The following is a 15095-nucleotide window of genomic DNA, read 5'->3' as shown; positions in this document are numbered from 1 at the left end:
CAGGGGTCACTGGGTCATTAGTCGTCCAGAGTGGGAGGGATCCGGGTAGCATGTCCTATTGAGGTCAGGCAGATCAGAGAAGTAATCAGCATTCTGACGAAGCCAGCTAGATATCCACGCTGGCTACAGGCAGTCAATCACACTAAAGGATGGTTGATAGCTGACATAATCACTGTCTCACTACAGGCTTGTGCATTCTCCGTCCATGCGATGAGTAAGGTTTGACCCACCCACACATCCAAACACATCTCAACAATACAGTGATACTGGACAACGACATAAAGTTGGGCTTGTCTTCTTTGTGGATTAACTGGTTGACAGCTGTGACAGGAACAAAAAACATGTACCACTGAACCACACATCAGCATTCCATTAGTAAATTTTTCTATCAACTTCATGGACTTAAATGAAGTAGCCTAAGGATGCTTATTGAATCGGATTGCCTAGCTGTTTTCCAACTTACAATAACTAACGTTAACTGGATACTTTGTTGTGGGTCAGTCGGGGAAAGAATCCACACAGAGAAATACAAAAAAAGAGTGTTTCTGTTCTGCCAAGGCTACCTACCACCACGTCTCCTTCCTGGCTAAGGCCCTTCCTTCTACTCCTTTTCATTGTTCATTAATGATCCCTTGCTAATATTCTCATCTAATCTACATGCAGATGAGAGGAGCATGCTGTCCTTTGCCAATGAATCCCAGCATCGGTTAAAGGACAACAGATTCAGGCAAATAATATCTATTTGGGTTAGAATGTAATACCACAGTTCCACTCCTTTATTTTTTTTAGACACCAAATAGCCCATTTTATGTTTAAAGATCAGAGTCTAATAATCCACATTGTTTGTGAATGTGTCTCGGTTTATCGGTTTGGTAAATGACTGGATATATAGTGGAGATGGATATCTATTCTACTTGTCTCCGGGCACAATTTGGATCAATCAATCAAAGCCCATTTTACTTTCCGCAGTTGTCATAAAGCAGTTGGAGTTGAACGAAACACAAAGAAATTACATTCAGGCTACAGCTGGTCACAAGGCTCCCTGCTCTTCCACTTATTTTATATAATGCTACATTTGGCAACTGACTGAAGGCCCAAGCTAAATTAACCTGTTGACAATGACACCACTCCAATGCAGGACCTATGCTGCTGAAGTACAGGAGACAAAACTCCATTGGGAGGGGGCGCACTTCTATTTTTAACACGCTGGAAGAAAACTAAAAAGGCGTCCATGTGCATTCTTCCATATCACAAACAGGCAAGTGGACCAGACTTGAAGTCTTTCCAAGCACAGCGGAGCAGAGGAGGCCAAGTTCTATGAAAACACACCTTCAATATGGCATCTCGCTAAGCTCCTAATTGAATATATTACCGTAGTCTACATGCGGTCAGTTCAATGACTGATGTGGTTCCGAAGGTGTAGGCCACACTTTATCTACTGTCACAACCTAATGAACATTGTTCACAGAAAATATAAGAATATCCAAGGCACATAATTTCCCCATGGTTTTAAATTCAGTTTATTCACCAAGACGATTAGGTCCAGCCCAACAGAGGACAAAAAATGACCCCTTGTGCAATCTGGAGTGCTTTTTCCACAGAGGCCGGAACTGACAAAGTACATTTCAAGCTAATGCAGTTAGCAACCGGACCTTCCTTGTCTGCTCTGCTCTCATATCCATGCAGCTCTTTACTCTCCCCATTGTTCTCTTTGTTTTAAAGTGTGCAGCGGGCGGGCAAGTAACAGAGCCTCCAGTCTCCAATGCAACTGGCTTTCTTCCACCTGCCCCCTCCCTATCCGGCATTTTCCCTGCCCCTCTCCCATCACACGGATGTTGTCTACATGGATGCTGGCATTTCAGCAGCCCTGCATTCTCTCCACTATAAATAGGGAGGAAGGGACAACATGTTTATTGGCTGCCATGGAAACTGATCAGGAACATTAGGCTTGGATATGAAGACAATTCTGGTTCTGAGAAAGGAAGCCACAAAGCATGATTTGTGAAGACGAGGGCTAACATACAACCAGGAGTGAGACTCTAGGCAATGGAAACAATTAGGATAAATCCCTGTTGAACCAACCGTCATGGTCTTCATTTCTGTTCCAGTAAATGCAGGGATGACTACTTCAGAGGCCTGGGGCCATGTGGTGAGTTTGCCTGACAGACATAACAGCCTTCCGTACAAATTGGGCTGTTTTCCTCTCTAATGTCTCCTAATGAGCAGGGAGACACATTGATGTCAACAGCCGTGAATTCAATAAAAGTAATTTTATTCCTAACCAAGGACAGAATGTTAGCTAAAACAGGACAGGCTAATGACAGGTGCCACTCAAGCAGTGGAACTCTCTAGGTGGATGTTATGAATGTCCTAGTCAATGTCATTCAACCCCCCTTTGTCTTCAAAATCAATGAGGACATTCGGGGAGCAGCTGGAAGAGAATCATTTCTGAACAGCGAGGTAAAGATATTTCTAAGTGTGTGGCATTAGTTGGCCAGGGAGCAATGTGAATACACACACCCACCAGTCTACGGCAGCCTAGGGAGGATTAACATGGTGCAGACTCCACTGCAGAGTATTGATTGCATGGAAAACCAGCCGCGAGGAGAGGAAAATACCACTACTGACACAAGCAAACACATGCACCCACTCCAAAATGCAACCCATTCACTGCGCTGACAGCAGCCTTTTGTAGGCACCTACAGCTCCAGAAACCATTCCGGAGGCCGACACACTGAAAAAAACGACAACATCTGACAAGTAGATGAGCACTGGCGGATGAGGTGATGGACGGCCTGCTGGAAGGACGCGCAGACAGAATCATATCAATGTCTGCTGCAAGATATTAAACCACCAGGCCCGTCGACCAAAGGGCAGATAAAAAGCATTCTATTACTATGAAGAGGGGACGGACAATAATCAATGATTCCCAACTGACCTTCATTGATCAGCCACGGAGCCTGGTGGGAAGCTGTTTCTGTGGCCGTTGAGTTCAGGAGGATGCTCTGCTGGGCTGAGCTGGGAATGGGGGCGGGGGGGGGACTGCTGAAACCATATCTCTGCAGTCAATTACACCACCGCTGCATGTTACTCCATCCAGTGGCGTGTGACATGGGTTAAAAAAGGTGACCGACTACAGGGATTTCTGTTTCAGAATCAACCATTGTCACCGGCAGTGTCCCATTATTTTTGACCACAAGGCTGTAGACTGTAGCTCCCAACAAACACACACAGACAGGGGAACATGAAGCACATTGAGGAACAAGAAACAAGGTGACCAGGAGGAAAGCAAATCCATATGTCATGCCCCTCTGAGCCTATTTGATTACATTGGTTATATGGTGCTGAGGCCCTGACACTAAATAGAAAAGGGGCAGGGTGGAGCCAGGGAACCAATCAACTGTGTCTGTGGTTAGGCCTACATGAAGTCTATCAAGTGCCATTACAAGACAAAGACATTACGCATTAACTAAACACATTTACATGTGCTTGCTACAATGAGTATCTCAACCTATTCAAGACAGGTAAGTCACAGGTAACTATGATGTTTCCATCAAATAGACTACATTACTGGATATGATAGTGTACCAGCTGATATCCAAATCCAAAGAGATCAGTATTCTGCAGAGGAGTGGGTTGGTTGTCCATCTCCTCTCTTCTCTAGAGCAGGAGGTCCACATGGCTGCTGGTGGCTGCTTGTCATCTTCCTTCAGAGCTCCTTTAGGCCTTGTTCTCCCATACATTCGACTCTGGTGTACATTTAATGCAATGCCAACGACAAATCAACTCCTTCGCAGAGAATGTGACTGTGTCTAATTCCAGAATCAGAACAAACACAACATGTAACCTTGTGTTTGGTCAGGGTGGCTCTAGCTAGCTCGAAGCACTGTGTCACTAATACAAAAGCAAATTTGGTACCTGACTTGCAGATCTTTAATGGAATAAAATATCTGAATGGAATAAAATGGAATACCATTTTTAAAAAACAGCGAAAAGTATTTTAATATGGTGCTAAGCATCCGTGACAAAAAGGACATATAGAACAATAAGTCTTTCCAATCACCCCAACTGAATAGATAAATACTGAGTATACAGCCCCATATAGAGTCATTCTGTCAGTGGTCAGGTTGAAACGAAAGCAACAAAACACGTTGCCAGGCTCTCTTGATGAGCGCCCTCTGACTAGCTGACAGACCCCACACCAAGGTTTCAGCAGTGCCTCAGAGAAGCCAGTTGGCTTTAGGCTACCTGATGCTGACAAAAACTGATCTAGTGAATTCAGATGCAGTTCTCAGAGTGACAGACAAAGATATACATAGCTTTGCCTTCTCAAACAGACAAATGAACAAATTCAGTAGAGCGATAGGAGCACTGTGATCTCCTTTGTTAAGATACGGTATACTGAATGTAAGACAGCCTCTACAACACAGATAAGCACAAACTCTATAAGTAGGTTTGCACTGACAAAACACACATCTCCTCCCCCAAATTAATTAAGTACAATTCACAAACAAATAACTTTCTTTAAAAGCACTTTGTGACAACAACTGATTTAAAAATGGCTATTTAGAATAAACCAGACTGAGTTAACAAAAAGTTAATATGAGATGCTACAGCACCAAACAGGTAGGCTTGCCATTCAGCTAACAGGCCTACTCACAATGGAGTTGGAGATTTGAAAACCCAGTTAAGACTTGTATTCTCATTCTCAAGTGGCCTTAGCATTAGCTTGCTAGCTTAATCCTCTCTCAGTTTGATGCAGTACTGACAGCTACAGTGTCACTGAGCAATGATAAATAATAAGCAATACGTTAATTTACCAGGCCAGGACTGGCTGCTGTCTCTGATTACGCTAATCAGTTTCACAGTGTACTAACTCATACTCTGCTGCAGCTAAAGTAGGCTACAGTTTTTCTTTTTTCCTACAGCCCACCTGAATTAGCAACGTATTTGCAACTTTTTGTAATGATTGTTACCTGTTAATTGTAGTTTTGTAAAAACAATTACTATGATTTACAGAAAAAAATACTTCATTTAGATACAGCGATCTCACTGTTTATGTTCACACCTCTAATACATGGACACGTTTTTTGGAAATGGAAATGACAACAGGACGGGAGTGATTTTTAATGGGACAGGACAGGGAAGTTTGGAAGTTATATAACTACTAAGGAATTGGGACAGTACAGGAAATCTCTTTACGGAAACAAACATGACGGTAATGGAAATTCACTCCTGTGTCATCCTCTAATCTGTATGCCTTGACCAGGATTCAAACACCTGACCGCAATGACACAGCTGTAGTGCGAAGCAGTGACAGACCACCGGTTATGCGTTTCTGCTGAACAAATGAAAATTAAATACTGAAGTGGAATTGCTGCAATTATCCAAAATGTCTAACCATCCTCAAAACCACACACCTCATTTCAATGGCAGTGCAGGATGGTGTGTGTGGCAGAAGTTTGCCAAACAAGATCTAAAAATTTACTTCAGAATCCAATTTTGGTCCATGGGTAAATTATGAAGTGCTGATTGTTAGTGGACATAAAAATGTATGGGTGAAGCATTACTATCATATTTTTATCAACTACAATGTCTTTGGAAATTATTCCGACCCCCTTTACTTTCTCCACATTTTGTTGTGTTATAGACTGAAGTATAGGCTATATTTCTATTATTATGATGATTTAATTTATTATCAAAACAATAATAAAACAAATTATTCTGATATGCGATCAGAAGGAGAAAACAGAGAGCAAAAAAGAAAAGATGATATGTTAAGAGCACAACTTATGTTGATAATGTGTTGTGTGGTCATTTTCAAACTGGTTTGTTCAAAACAGAGTTATATTATTTGTACAGTTTGGGTTACAATGAATAATGTAAATGAGTGAAATAAGTAATAAAGCACAATCTGACCAATAGGCCTATTTTCCTGCATCTAGAGCACTGAATTGATCTTTTAAATGCCTGTATGATTGAATCTATTAAAACACAGCAGACTTATGAAAGTTAATGGAGCCCCTGCTAATCTACAAAATAAACTTTGACAAGTACTCCTCAATCTCAACTCTACGCTACTATCTGCTCTAGAGCATTACTTAGGGGACAATACTTCCACCTGACCAGAGATTTTTTTTTTACAGAATTCATAGGCTAGGCCTATAGACTGTAGTGCTGACCATTTAAAATAAAGGTCAACACATTTGAATAAAGAGCAATTGCCATTTTGGAATTCAGAATTACTTAAATGTATCAGTTTTTAAAGAATATATTATAAATGCCTCAAAAGCTCAAATCTACTATCAAACCCCATCAGACACAAAACAGGATTTTGTACAAATGTTTATAAACAAAGTACAATTTAACAAAAAACACACAGAATAGCCTCAAAACCTGGTTAACTGTATAATTTTGATGTCATGGACGGTCAATCCTTGCATTTGTAGTCTTGCCTATAGATTACAAAGTACTTACATTTGTCCAGCTTAACTCAGTTATTGCCGGACCACGTAAGCGGAGCCGGCCAAAAAGAGCGAATGTCTCTTACTGACTGAGTGACTGACTGACTGTTCTTAAATAGCGTTGTGGTTGGAGATGCAGGTCAATAGGTCCCGTGTTTGAATCTCGTCAAATTATGGATTAGGATTTGTTCCGGACAGACAAAAACGTTGCCGACTACAACCTTCAGAAGCTGCGTAATAGTAAGCCTAAAATAAAACTCTTCACGGTTATATTGCAAGTATTTCTGGTGGATTTCTGGTGAAAGTTATTGTATCAATGTTTTTGTGCCATGAAATAGCATTGGCTGTGTTAAGTTCATATTCAGTCTCGCTAGAAATTGCTCAATTCTTATATCTATTCCAAGTAGCAAGTTGGACACTAGTAAGCCTATTACTGGCTAATAAGCTGTTAAAATGGCCAGTGGCAAAAGCCATACATTTCATAGATGCTATTTGTGGTGGAGGTAAACTTAATAAGAAACATTAGTCAGTTTAACACAATGATTAATGGTGTCTAGCATAATATTAAAACTTGTTAAAAACGTGATTTTAATGTGTGACAAAATGATCTAATGTCAAGATGCTATACCGACACTGAGCGAACGTATACCACTGTGGTGTAGTGCTTAAAGACACAGTCACTCATGTGGGAGACCCGGGTTTGAATTCAGTAAGGAAAACAACATTTATCACTTTTAATTGCGGGCCGGCTGAACCAGGCTCGCCTGCTTCCTTTTCTGGTTATTATGGAAACAGGGATTGGGAATATACTTCGATATTTTTTCTTTAAGTGTGTAAACTGATGTCTGAAATCTGAACAGTGACCATGGTAATCTCTGTCCGGATAACAGACCTCGCCTTTCTCACTACACTTCCAGGAGTCAGACAGGGAGCAATAGCAGCTTAGTAATTTGGGAAAGAAGGGGAGAAAGGTTAGCCTGGCGCTTTCAATAATCTCTGACGGGCAGATTCTGTGCATAAACCAAAGATCGAATGGGCAGGATTACGAGTAGCACAAATCTACCACAAGTATGACGCTTAACCCCTTCGCCCCCCGGGAACCAATCCAAAAAGAGGCAGGATTATGTCACTCCAGGTCAAAAGAGCAGTGTGCTTGTGAGTGGTTAGGCCAGGCTAGATCCTACTACACCATGGATGTGGCCTAAATCCCAACCAAACGGAGCGCGGTGCACATTAAAGTTTCGTAATGGTAAGTAACGGGGAGTCAGAGCCACACGTCGGCAGCGTCATGGGAACGGTCCAGGGGGAGCAAACTGTTCCTCTGGCTGAGCCTTACACACATCCCACAGAGTAGGGCAGGCAGCACCGGTCGAGCACAGAGACAGCAGCTGTGGGGAGCCAGGGGCAAGTGGGAGCCTGGGATCAGATCCACTGTGACCTCCCATCTCCCCCTGGAGAAGTGCACACGCTCACTGCCTGCCCTGAGAGGACACCGACAGGGATGAATCAGGACACTACTGGGGCCTAGGATGTGGTACCGAAACACAGTGCTATCCTCCACAGTCAGCCAGGTGTACAAACATGGCCGAAATCAACATTACTCATCATCACCACCCCCCCCCCCCTCCGAAAAAATGAACATATATTTTTCATACAGGCTTCCTCATGGTGGCTCAAAACACATACACGGGACGAATAAAATGAAGCAACATTTTTGAGCGGCTGAGGAGGGGAGAACAGGGCACCAACTGTCACAGATCTGGAGCTTGACTGATTCAGAAAGTTTTGGTTATTTTTTTTGGCAAGGCTTTATCCTTGTGAGGATAATAAATATGCCACTTCAAAAGCCACTGACCCATTGTTCCCTTAAAACCAGTTGCAAGTCCTTTTAGGAGTTAGCCAGCAAGGTTATGTTGTCTTTCTTCAAATGTTTTCTGCCGACTGCATCCATAGAAAAAAAAAAAGATGTGAAAGCAGAAAATACCCTGTTGCCATGGTTCTGATTGAGAATGCAGTAGGTACTGATGTTACTGCAGTCATTTACTTGTGAATATTATTTGACAGCACAGCAACAACTAGCAGCCTAATAGTCAGTAGTCTTAGTTTGTAACTTGGCTTATCAACGATTGATGTTAAAATTGGTAAGCACATTTTGTCACCTTTGACTAGATGGTTACTTAATAGGTGAATGTTTAAATGTTCGATTTGGCATGGGGATGAGAGTCAAAAACAATGTGCTCAAGAATGTCTGGGTGTTATCATAACAGTACAGCCTTAACACAACAAAACAATTAAAACGTCGGAAGTCCTTAAAGGTGTGGGTTTAATTCAAGATACAGTAAATTTACTGTCTGGCATTACACAACAATGCTGTTCATGCTGTTTTATTACTGATATTGAGTTGTAATCTTTAAAATGGCTAGTAACTATCCATTTAGCTTTCCAGCAAATATGTGTGGTGCGCTCCAGACATGTCTGAGATGCAAACGTACGCTAGCCAATGTAGCGGCTCAAACTAAGTATAGCTAACTATCATGTACAATATTGTCAAGCTAACGCTAGTGAAAGCCTCATACTATTTTTTTTCACTTACCGTAAATACCGTGGGTCTGCTACTCTGAATAACGTCGATAGAGATATATTTGTAATAGCGAACGGAAGCTATTGACCTAAACTAGCTAAAATGTTAATCCTTTCTTAAAGTTGGTAATCGTTGGTAAATGGCTAACCAACAGGGGAACCCGTCCCGGGCAAGTGTTACCATAGTAATATTGAACCTCAAAAAGAAGTTCTCTAGGGCCATTCTAATATGATTGCTATTTTATTACAAACCTAAGCGCTAAATTACAAAAGCTACGATGTATTTTCGCAAGGCAAGTGCGTTACTGAGCACAGGGAACCAGTGAACTAAGACATAAAACACAAAGCAAATTGCTATTCAGTCAGTATTATTATAAAGGGGCATTAATGCAGAGCACGCCGCACGCGCCACTCTGGGGGGGGGGGGGGGGGGGGGCTGTTGTTCGCACTGTGCTTGGTCATTCTGCATCCCACAAGAATAGAAGAACAATGTGACATACGGGCAGCGTTGATGCACTTAAACAGTATACGGTTGCTGCTTTGCCTACATCTATTTTTTTCCCCAAAAATACTGATAACAATCGAAATATTAAGCCCTATTAAGTTAATTCAATTATTTATAGCATACTGTTTAATTGGAAACTAGGAATTGCTATGAACACATTAATGTGCGATGTCAGACTTCGATCAGCTTAAGTGCCTCTTTAGAATACATGTTTGACATTTATATAATATTGAAATGGTACTTTAAATACTATAAAATATTAAGTTGAGAGATGATCGAATAGAAGGTTCACTTCTACAATACACTATAATAAATGCATCGATGCAAAATACAGCCTGGCTTATATCGAAATGCAAACGTACATTTTCGATTTTTTTTATTATCAGCAATTAATTGATATAACATATTTGTCTGTATGCTTGAATAGCCAGAAAACTCGAGGTGTAAATGCCACAACAATATTTCCCACAGCTGGTGAAAATAGCTTAGCGCACAACTGAGCAGTACCAAATAACAACACAACCGTAACATGTTAAATAAATGCTTACCTCCACTTCTAATTATGAATTTGTAAGTATGAATGTCAAACCCCTCTTGAATGGCCTCTCCCTTGCCGGTTTGTGTATTCTCTTTTAATTTTTAAAGACAATGTCCTGTAATAGGAGCGAGTACGGGACCTTCCAAGACATACACTGGCAACCAGCCCCAAAGATGGAGGCGGGGCAGCCGTAACCGACGTCACACCTCGTGCAAAAGAGGGACTGTACAGTGCTGTACCGTGGGTTCACTAAATCCATTTAAATTGTCATTGGCGGCTTTAGAAAGCATTTACCACAGTCCCTCTATCTTGCCTTTCCTCTTACCCCTCCCCTTTGTTAATACCCACTATGGAGTGGGCCTACCGTAAATTGCTTTGTTTCTTTTTCTACAAAATTCCAGCCTGATTTACATTGTCTTTTCACTGTCACGTTTTTATTGAAAGGAAAGTAAAATAAAAATCTAGCTGAATCAACTATTTACTATGAAAATAGTAGTAAATAAAATAAGGGTATATACTATTTTCTGAGTTAACAAACACTGCTTAAAGAGGACGATGCTAGTGTATCTTAGTTGCAGAAACACCATCAAGACTGAGATTTAACTATAACTAAATCTGATTGCAGCTAGTAAGCGAGACAGGAAAGAAAGTTTTTATTTTTTAAACTTTTTGTTTTGTTTTTGGGATATTACCTTTCATTATCGGCACAAGATTCGGACTGCTCTCGCAGTAAACTTACATTAAATAATTGCATATGCTTGACAGACCCATATGCACTGGCGCCCTGTAATAGACAAACCAACAAATATGGAACGCCGGTTGCTGGGTCAAATGACAAAATCATCATAATTTGTTTCAGTTGGATAACTAGCAACGCATAAGGTCATAATCTCAACAACACGTCGAATTATATATAAGGCCGTTTTCATTGATGACGATTATGTTTGGATGCGGGCTATTCAAGAGTATCTACAATATTTAGATGTGTGGCAATGAGGCTTGGCATAGTTGGCTAGCTTTATTTCAATAAAACAGAAAGTGACGATTACTTACACAGAGTACTAAATATTCGCTAAGAATATTGAAAATATAGGCTATTAGTTTCCGGTCATTGTTTACAGGCAGGTGTGATTGGTCCTTATACATTCTTTAGGATCCCAAGGTGTGAGCCTATCCCTGACTTAAAAATAAAATATAATACTGATATAGGATTATAATACATATTATATTGTAATAAAGTCTAATTGATTTAATATGTTATTGATACCATATCAGTAAAAAGAAATGTGGTCAAGTGAGTGATGCACAAAGTATCAGTTGTCAACAGTAAACCCACAAACAACCAATAGGCTACAGTAAACCCATAAACAACCAATAGGCTACAGTCAACCTACAAACAACTAATAGGCTACAGTAAACCCACAAACAACCAAACGGCTACAATAAACCCACAAACAACCAATAGGCTACAGTAACCCTATAAACAAACATGGCCTTTCAACAACAACAAAAACTACTACATTAGTCTTCTTTCATTCTTAAGATTTTTTTTTTTTGAATTTTAAAAAATATGTATATTACATGATATTCACAATTTAAAGAGATTCAGCTTTGTGTGCCAATAAATTGGATTGACGCCCTCTGAGAGCGATTTACGAGGAACTTCTGCCACCTACAGTCCAATCATGGAAAGTGTAAGTATTTCTACTCAGAAACCATTTCATCATTAAAAGTGAGAGAGGTTTTCTGGATCCAATGTGCTTGTGTTACATGTAAACCAGTTAAACATATCACATAGCGTGTGAAATACTGATAAGTGTAGTCCCTTCATACCAATATATTTGAGCAGTACAACCCCACAATGGCAACTAGTTCTGACAGAAAGTCCAATCCGTACTGTTATATTGACCTAAACAATACATTGGTTTTAAGTTGTCTTCTCCCACAATAACACCCATATTTTTCAGTAAAACAAGATCTATATTATGTCTATGTGAGTCTGTCAAAATCCAGTACAGGGGTGTCCAAACAGTTCCACGGAGGGCCTAGTGTCTGCAGGTTTTTGTTTTTTTCTATAAATGAGTTCCCAGTTCAGGCTTAAACAACCAGGTGAGGGTAGAAACTAACCAATTAGTGACCCAATTAATCAATCAAGTACAAGGTGAGAGTGAAAACCTGCAGACACTCGGCCCTCCACGGAACCAGTTTGACACGTGGTCTACAATAAGCTAACTATGCCACATCTCTTTGTGAGGTCTTATATAAATTGACTGCTTTTTAACTGAACATTATGATCATGGACTGGAGTTTTGCACCTTTTTTTTTATGAACTAGTTGTTCCTTTAACTAGTAATTTATCTGCTGTCTTCCCATAGCCCTCTAGTAATTATAGTGTAGCTAGCCCACCTCACTGTCCGTCCCCAATGCCAGCCCCCACCCCAAAAACCAAATTAGTTTTCTCAGGAGGAGCTGGAATAAATGGCAAAAGGGCCCATAAACGATAATGAACCATCCCTCTTTAATTCTCCCCATTGTCACCCCCCCCTGTCACCCCTCCCCCCTGGTGCAGGCAGAGACACAGACAGAGCCACCACTCAGCCTGCAGGAAGGATGCTTGGTAATTTCCTCCTTTATTGAATTGGGGTGGACACGTGTGTCCTTATGGGCTCGACACCCCCCTCCGTCCTCCACCTTCTCTTTCTCTTTTCTTTCCCTTTGCTCTCTTTTCTCTCTCTCATCCTGCACGACCCGATGCTTTGCAAGGACCTAATAAAAAGAACACACACAGACACACACAAAAGCCCTTGACCTTGTTCACAGAGAGATCTTTCAATGACTGCCCTCCTCGGTGCCCTCTGACACGCTAGCGTCCTCCTCTCTCACCCACCCCACCCAATCAAAGTCTTCGCAGCCCATGGCTCCCTTTCTTTCCTTCAAAAGATGAGTAATTGTTCCTCCTTTCCTGTCTCAGATGAGCCTTGCTCTGAATCTCAAACACTTATGCGCTCAAAACTGTGCCTTTCAATCCATCAGGGGATGTTTAGTTGGATTTTTGTTTGAGCGGATGAGGATCTTGCAGTCAATGCACAAGTGAAACAAACCTGTTGTCATGTGACAGATAATGACAAGACTCAATCTAATGATTCTTAAAGTATTATCCTAAATGAATTAAAAAATGAGAATCTAAGTTAGAAATCTTGCTATTTATTAAACTTATCATTGGACCAAAGATGAGAGTAAGCTAACTCACGGACAAGAAATGAGTCGGTACATAATAAAACCAGTTTGAGGTTTCTCCACTGCTACTTCTGTTCACGTGTAAGCCGACCAGCAGTGTCTAGCCGACAGGACATATTGGCATTCCTCTGCAAATTGGCACTCCTCTGCTTTTCTCACACCTCAGTTAATTAGACTGCCGCTTAGAGGCTTGGGTAATTGGAATGAGCTAAACCTCATTCTCTCCTTGGTTATCATACCAGGCAAGCTGGCAGGCACACACTCACCCACCCACACACCCACACACACACTTACACACTTTAATATTCATGAACACACTTTCATTGGACCACACACTCATACAACATTGCACGCACACACACACCTTTTCCTATGTGCTCTTGACTGGCAGCCGTGAATGATCCTGTGTCAACCTGGCATGGATGATTGAAGCTAGGGGGCTGTTGTGAAATGGGGGGTACTGTGTGTGTGTGTGGCACACAGAGAGCCTTAAAGAAAGGACAATGAAGATGGCTACTTCCTTCCAACCCTTGCTTATTCTGAACAACACCATGTACAGGCCCTTACCTGCTCATTCGTACTCATGCACTGAAGTTTCATCTGCTTCAGATAGGTGGTGGTCAGCGGCATGTTGTAGTCAATAAGATCTGGCACCAGTGATGTCGGTTTGTCATTCTCTGTGAAAATTAAACACACACACAAAATACTATTACCCTCAGTCTCCCATTACCTCATGTCATGTTTATTAGACACCAAACAGATTGAGCAAGGAAATACCCTTTTACAACCAGAATTTTTTTTAGTAAAACATCTTACATGTCGTGCTTTAATGAACACGACCCAGGTATCTGCACTCTACGAGCCAATGAAGTCCCCTGGGCGGCAGTGCTCTGAGTGGGCACTAGAGGGCCATGTAACGTGGGAGTGGACAACTACAGGCTGCACTGGGGCCTTCCCTCAAGCCTTTGTCACATGTCCCTCTCATATGTCCTTGGACCTCATTATAAAAGCTTGCATACAAAACATGCATAAAAACAACAGTCATTAAAATTCCCCAGGACAGTTGTTTTCCTGCATTGGCGCCTGGTTGTGCAGCACTTAAGCAGCAGTCTGCTCTCTGCTCTGGAAGTAATGTGGTGTGTGTGTGTGTGTGTGTGTCTAAACAGAGGGAGATGGGGGTGGATGTCTTCTATAGAGAGCATTACTGACCCCAGCAGCTGCTATAAGCATGCAGACACAGCTTCTTTGACCAGAATCACCTCTTCCTGAATATGTATATAGATTGCATTACTATTCCACGGTAAACCATATGGAGAAAGAGAACACATAAAATAGTCAGTTCATCACCATGGATTAACATTTAACAGATGCATTAAACCACTCAGTCAATTTCCAACATTAAAATGTGTGAGAGCATTTTTACCTACAGCTATAAACCGTATACCAGCAGATAGTATAAAGGATTATTAAAATATACTGTATGACACAGAATTCAACAAAATTGCAAGACCTTTAAAAACTGAATTAGTTTACATCCTCTCTGACATCCCTCTAGCTTAAGCAGTTGTCCATCTTATCACGTCTTACAGAATTTTCCTTTCCAGAGATCATATCGACTCAAATCAATCAGAGCCATCAAACAACCTATCACCCAGTGAGACAGTACACACACAGTCAATCAGTAATCAATGACGCTGCTCCTGTCTATGTACTCTGGATGTATTGATGGCCTGTCTCGTATTCCGCCTTCAGGGCCCAGAAGATTGTATTT

General features: G+C 41.2%; 1 protein-coding gene across 4 annotated transcripts in view; it reads right to left on the bottom strand.

The window, feature by feature from the left end:
* The window catches only part of nol4lb (nucleolar protein 4-like b), a 94996-nt gene that overhangs the window by 41682 nt on the left and 38219 nt on the right, over positions 1–15095 (bottom strand). For 2 of the 4 annotated variants that reach the window (XM_020052034.2, XM_010875727.4), the window contains exon 4: positions 13892–14001. In XM_020052034.2, coding sequence (XP_019907593.1) covers positions 13892–14001 — 110 coding nt within the window. Of the gene's footprint in view, positions 1–9057; positions 9158–10097; positions 10249–13891; positions 14002–15095 lie in introns of those variants that run through there. The other 2 variants (XM_020052035.2, XM_020052036.2) reach the window with 2 other exon arrangements.

The sequence above is a fragment of the Esox lucius genome, chromosome 12, assembly GCF_011004845.1.
Source record: "Esox lucius isolate fEsoLuc1 chromosome 12, fEsoLuc1.pri, whole genome shotgun sequence".
In the NCBI taxonomy this organism is placed as follows: Eukaryota; Metazoa; Chordata; class Actinopteri; order Esociformes; family Esocidae; genus Esox; species Esox lucius.
The sequence above is the reverse complement of the archived record's forward strand: the minus strand, read 5'-3'. Positions and strand labels throughout refer to the sequence as shown.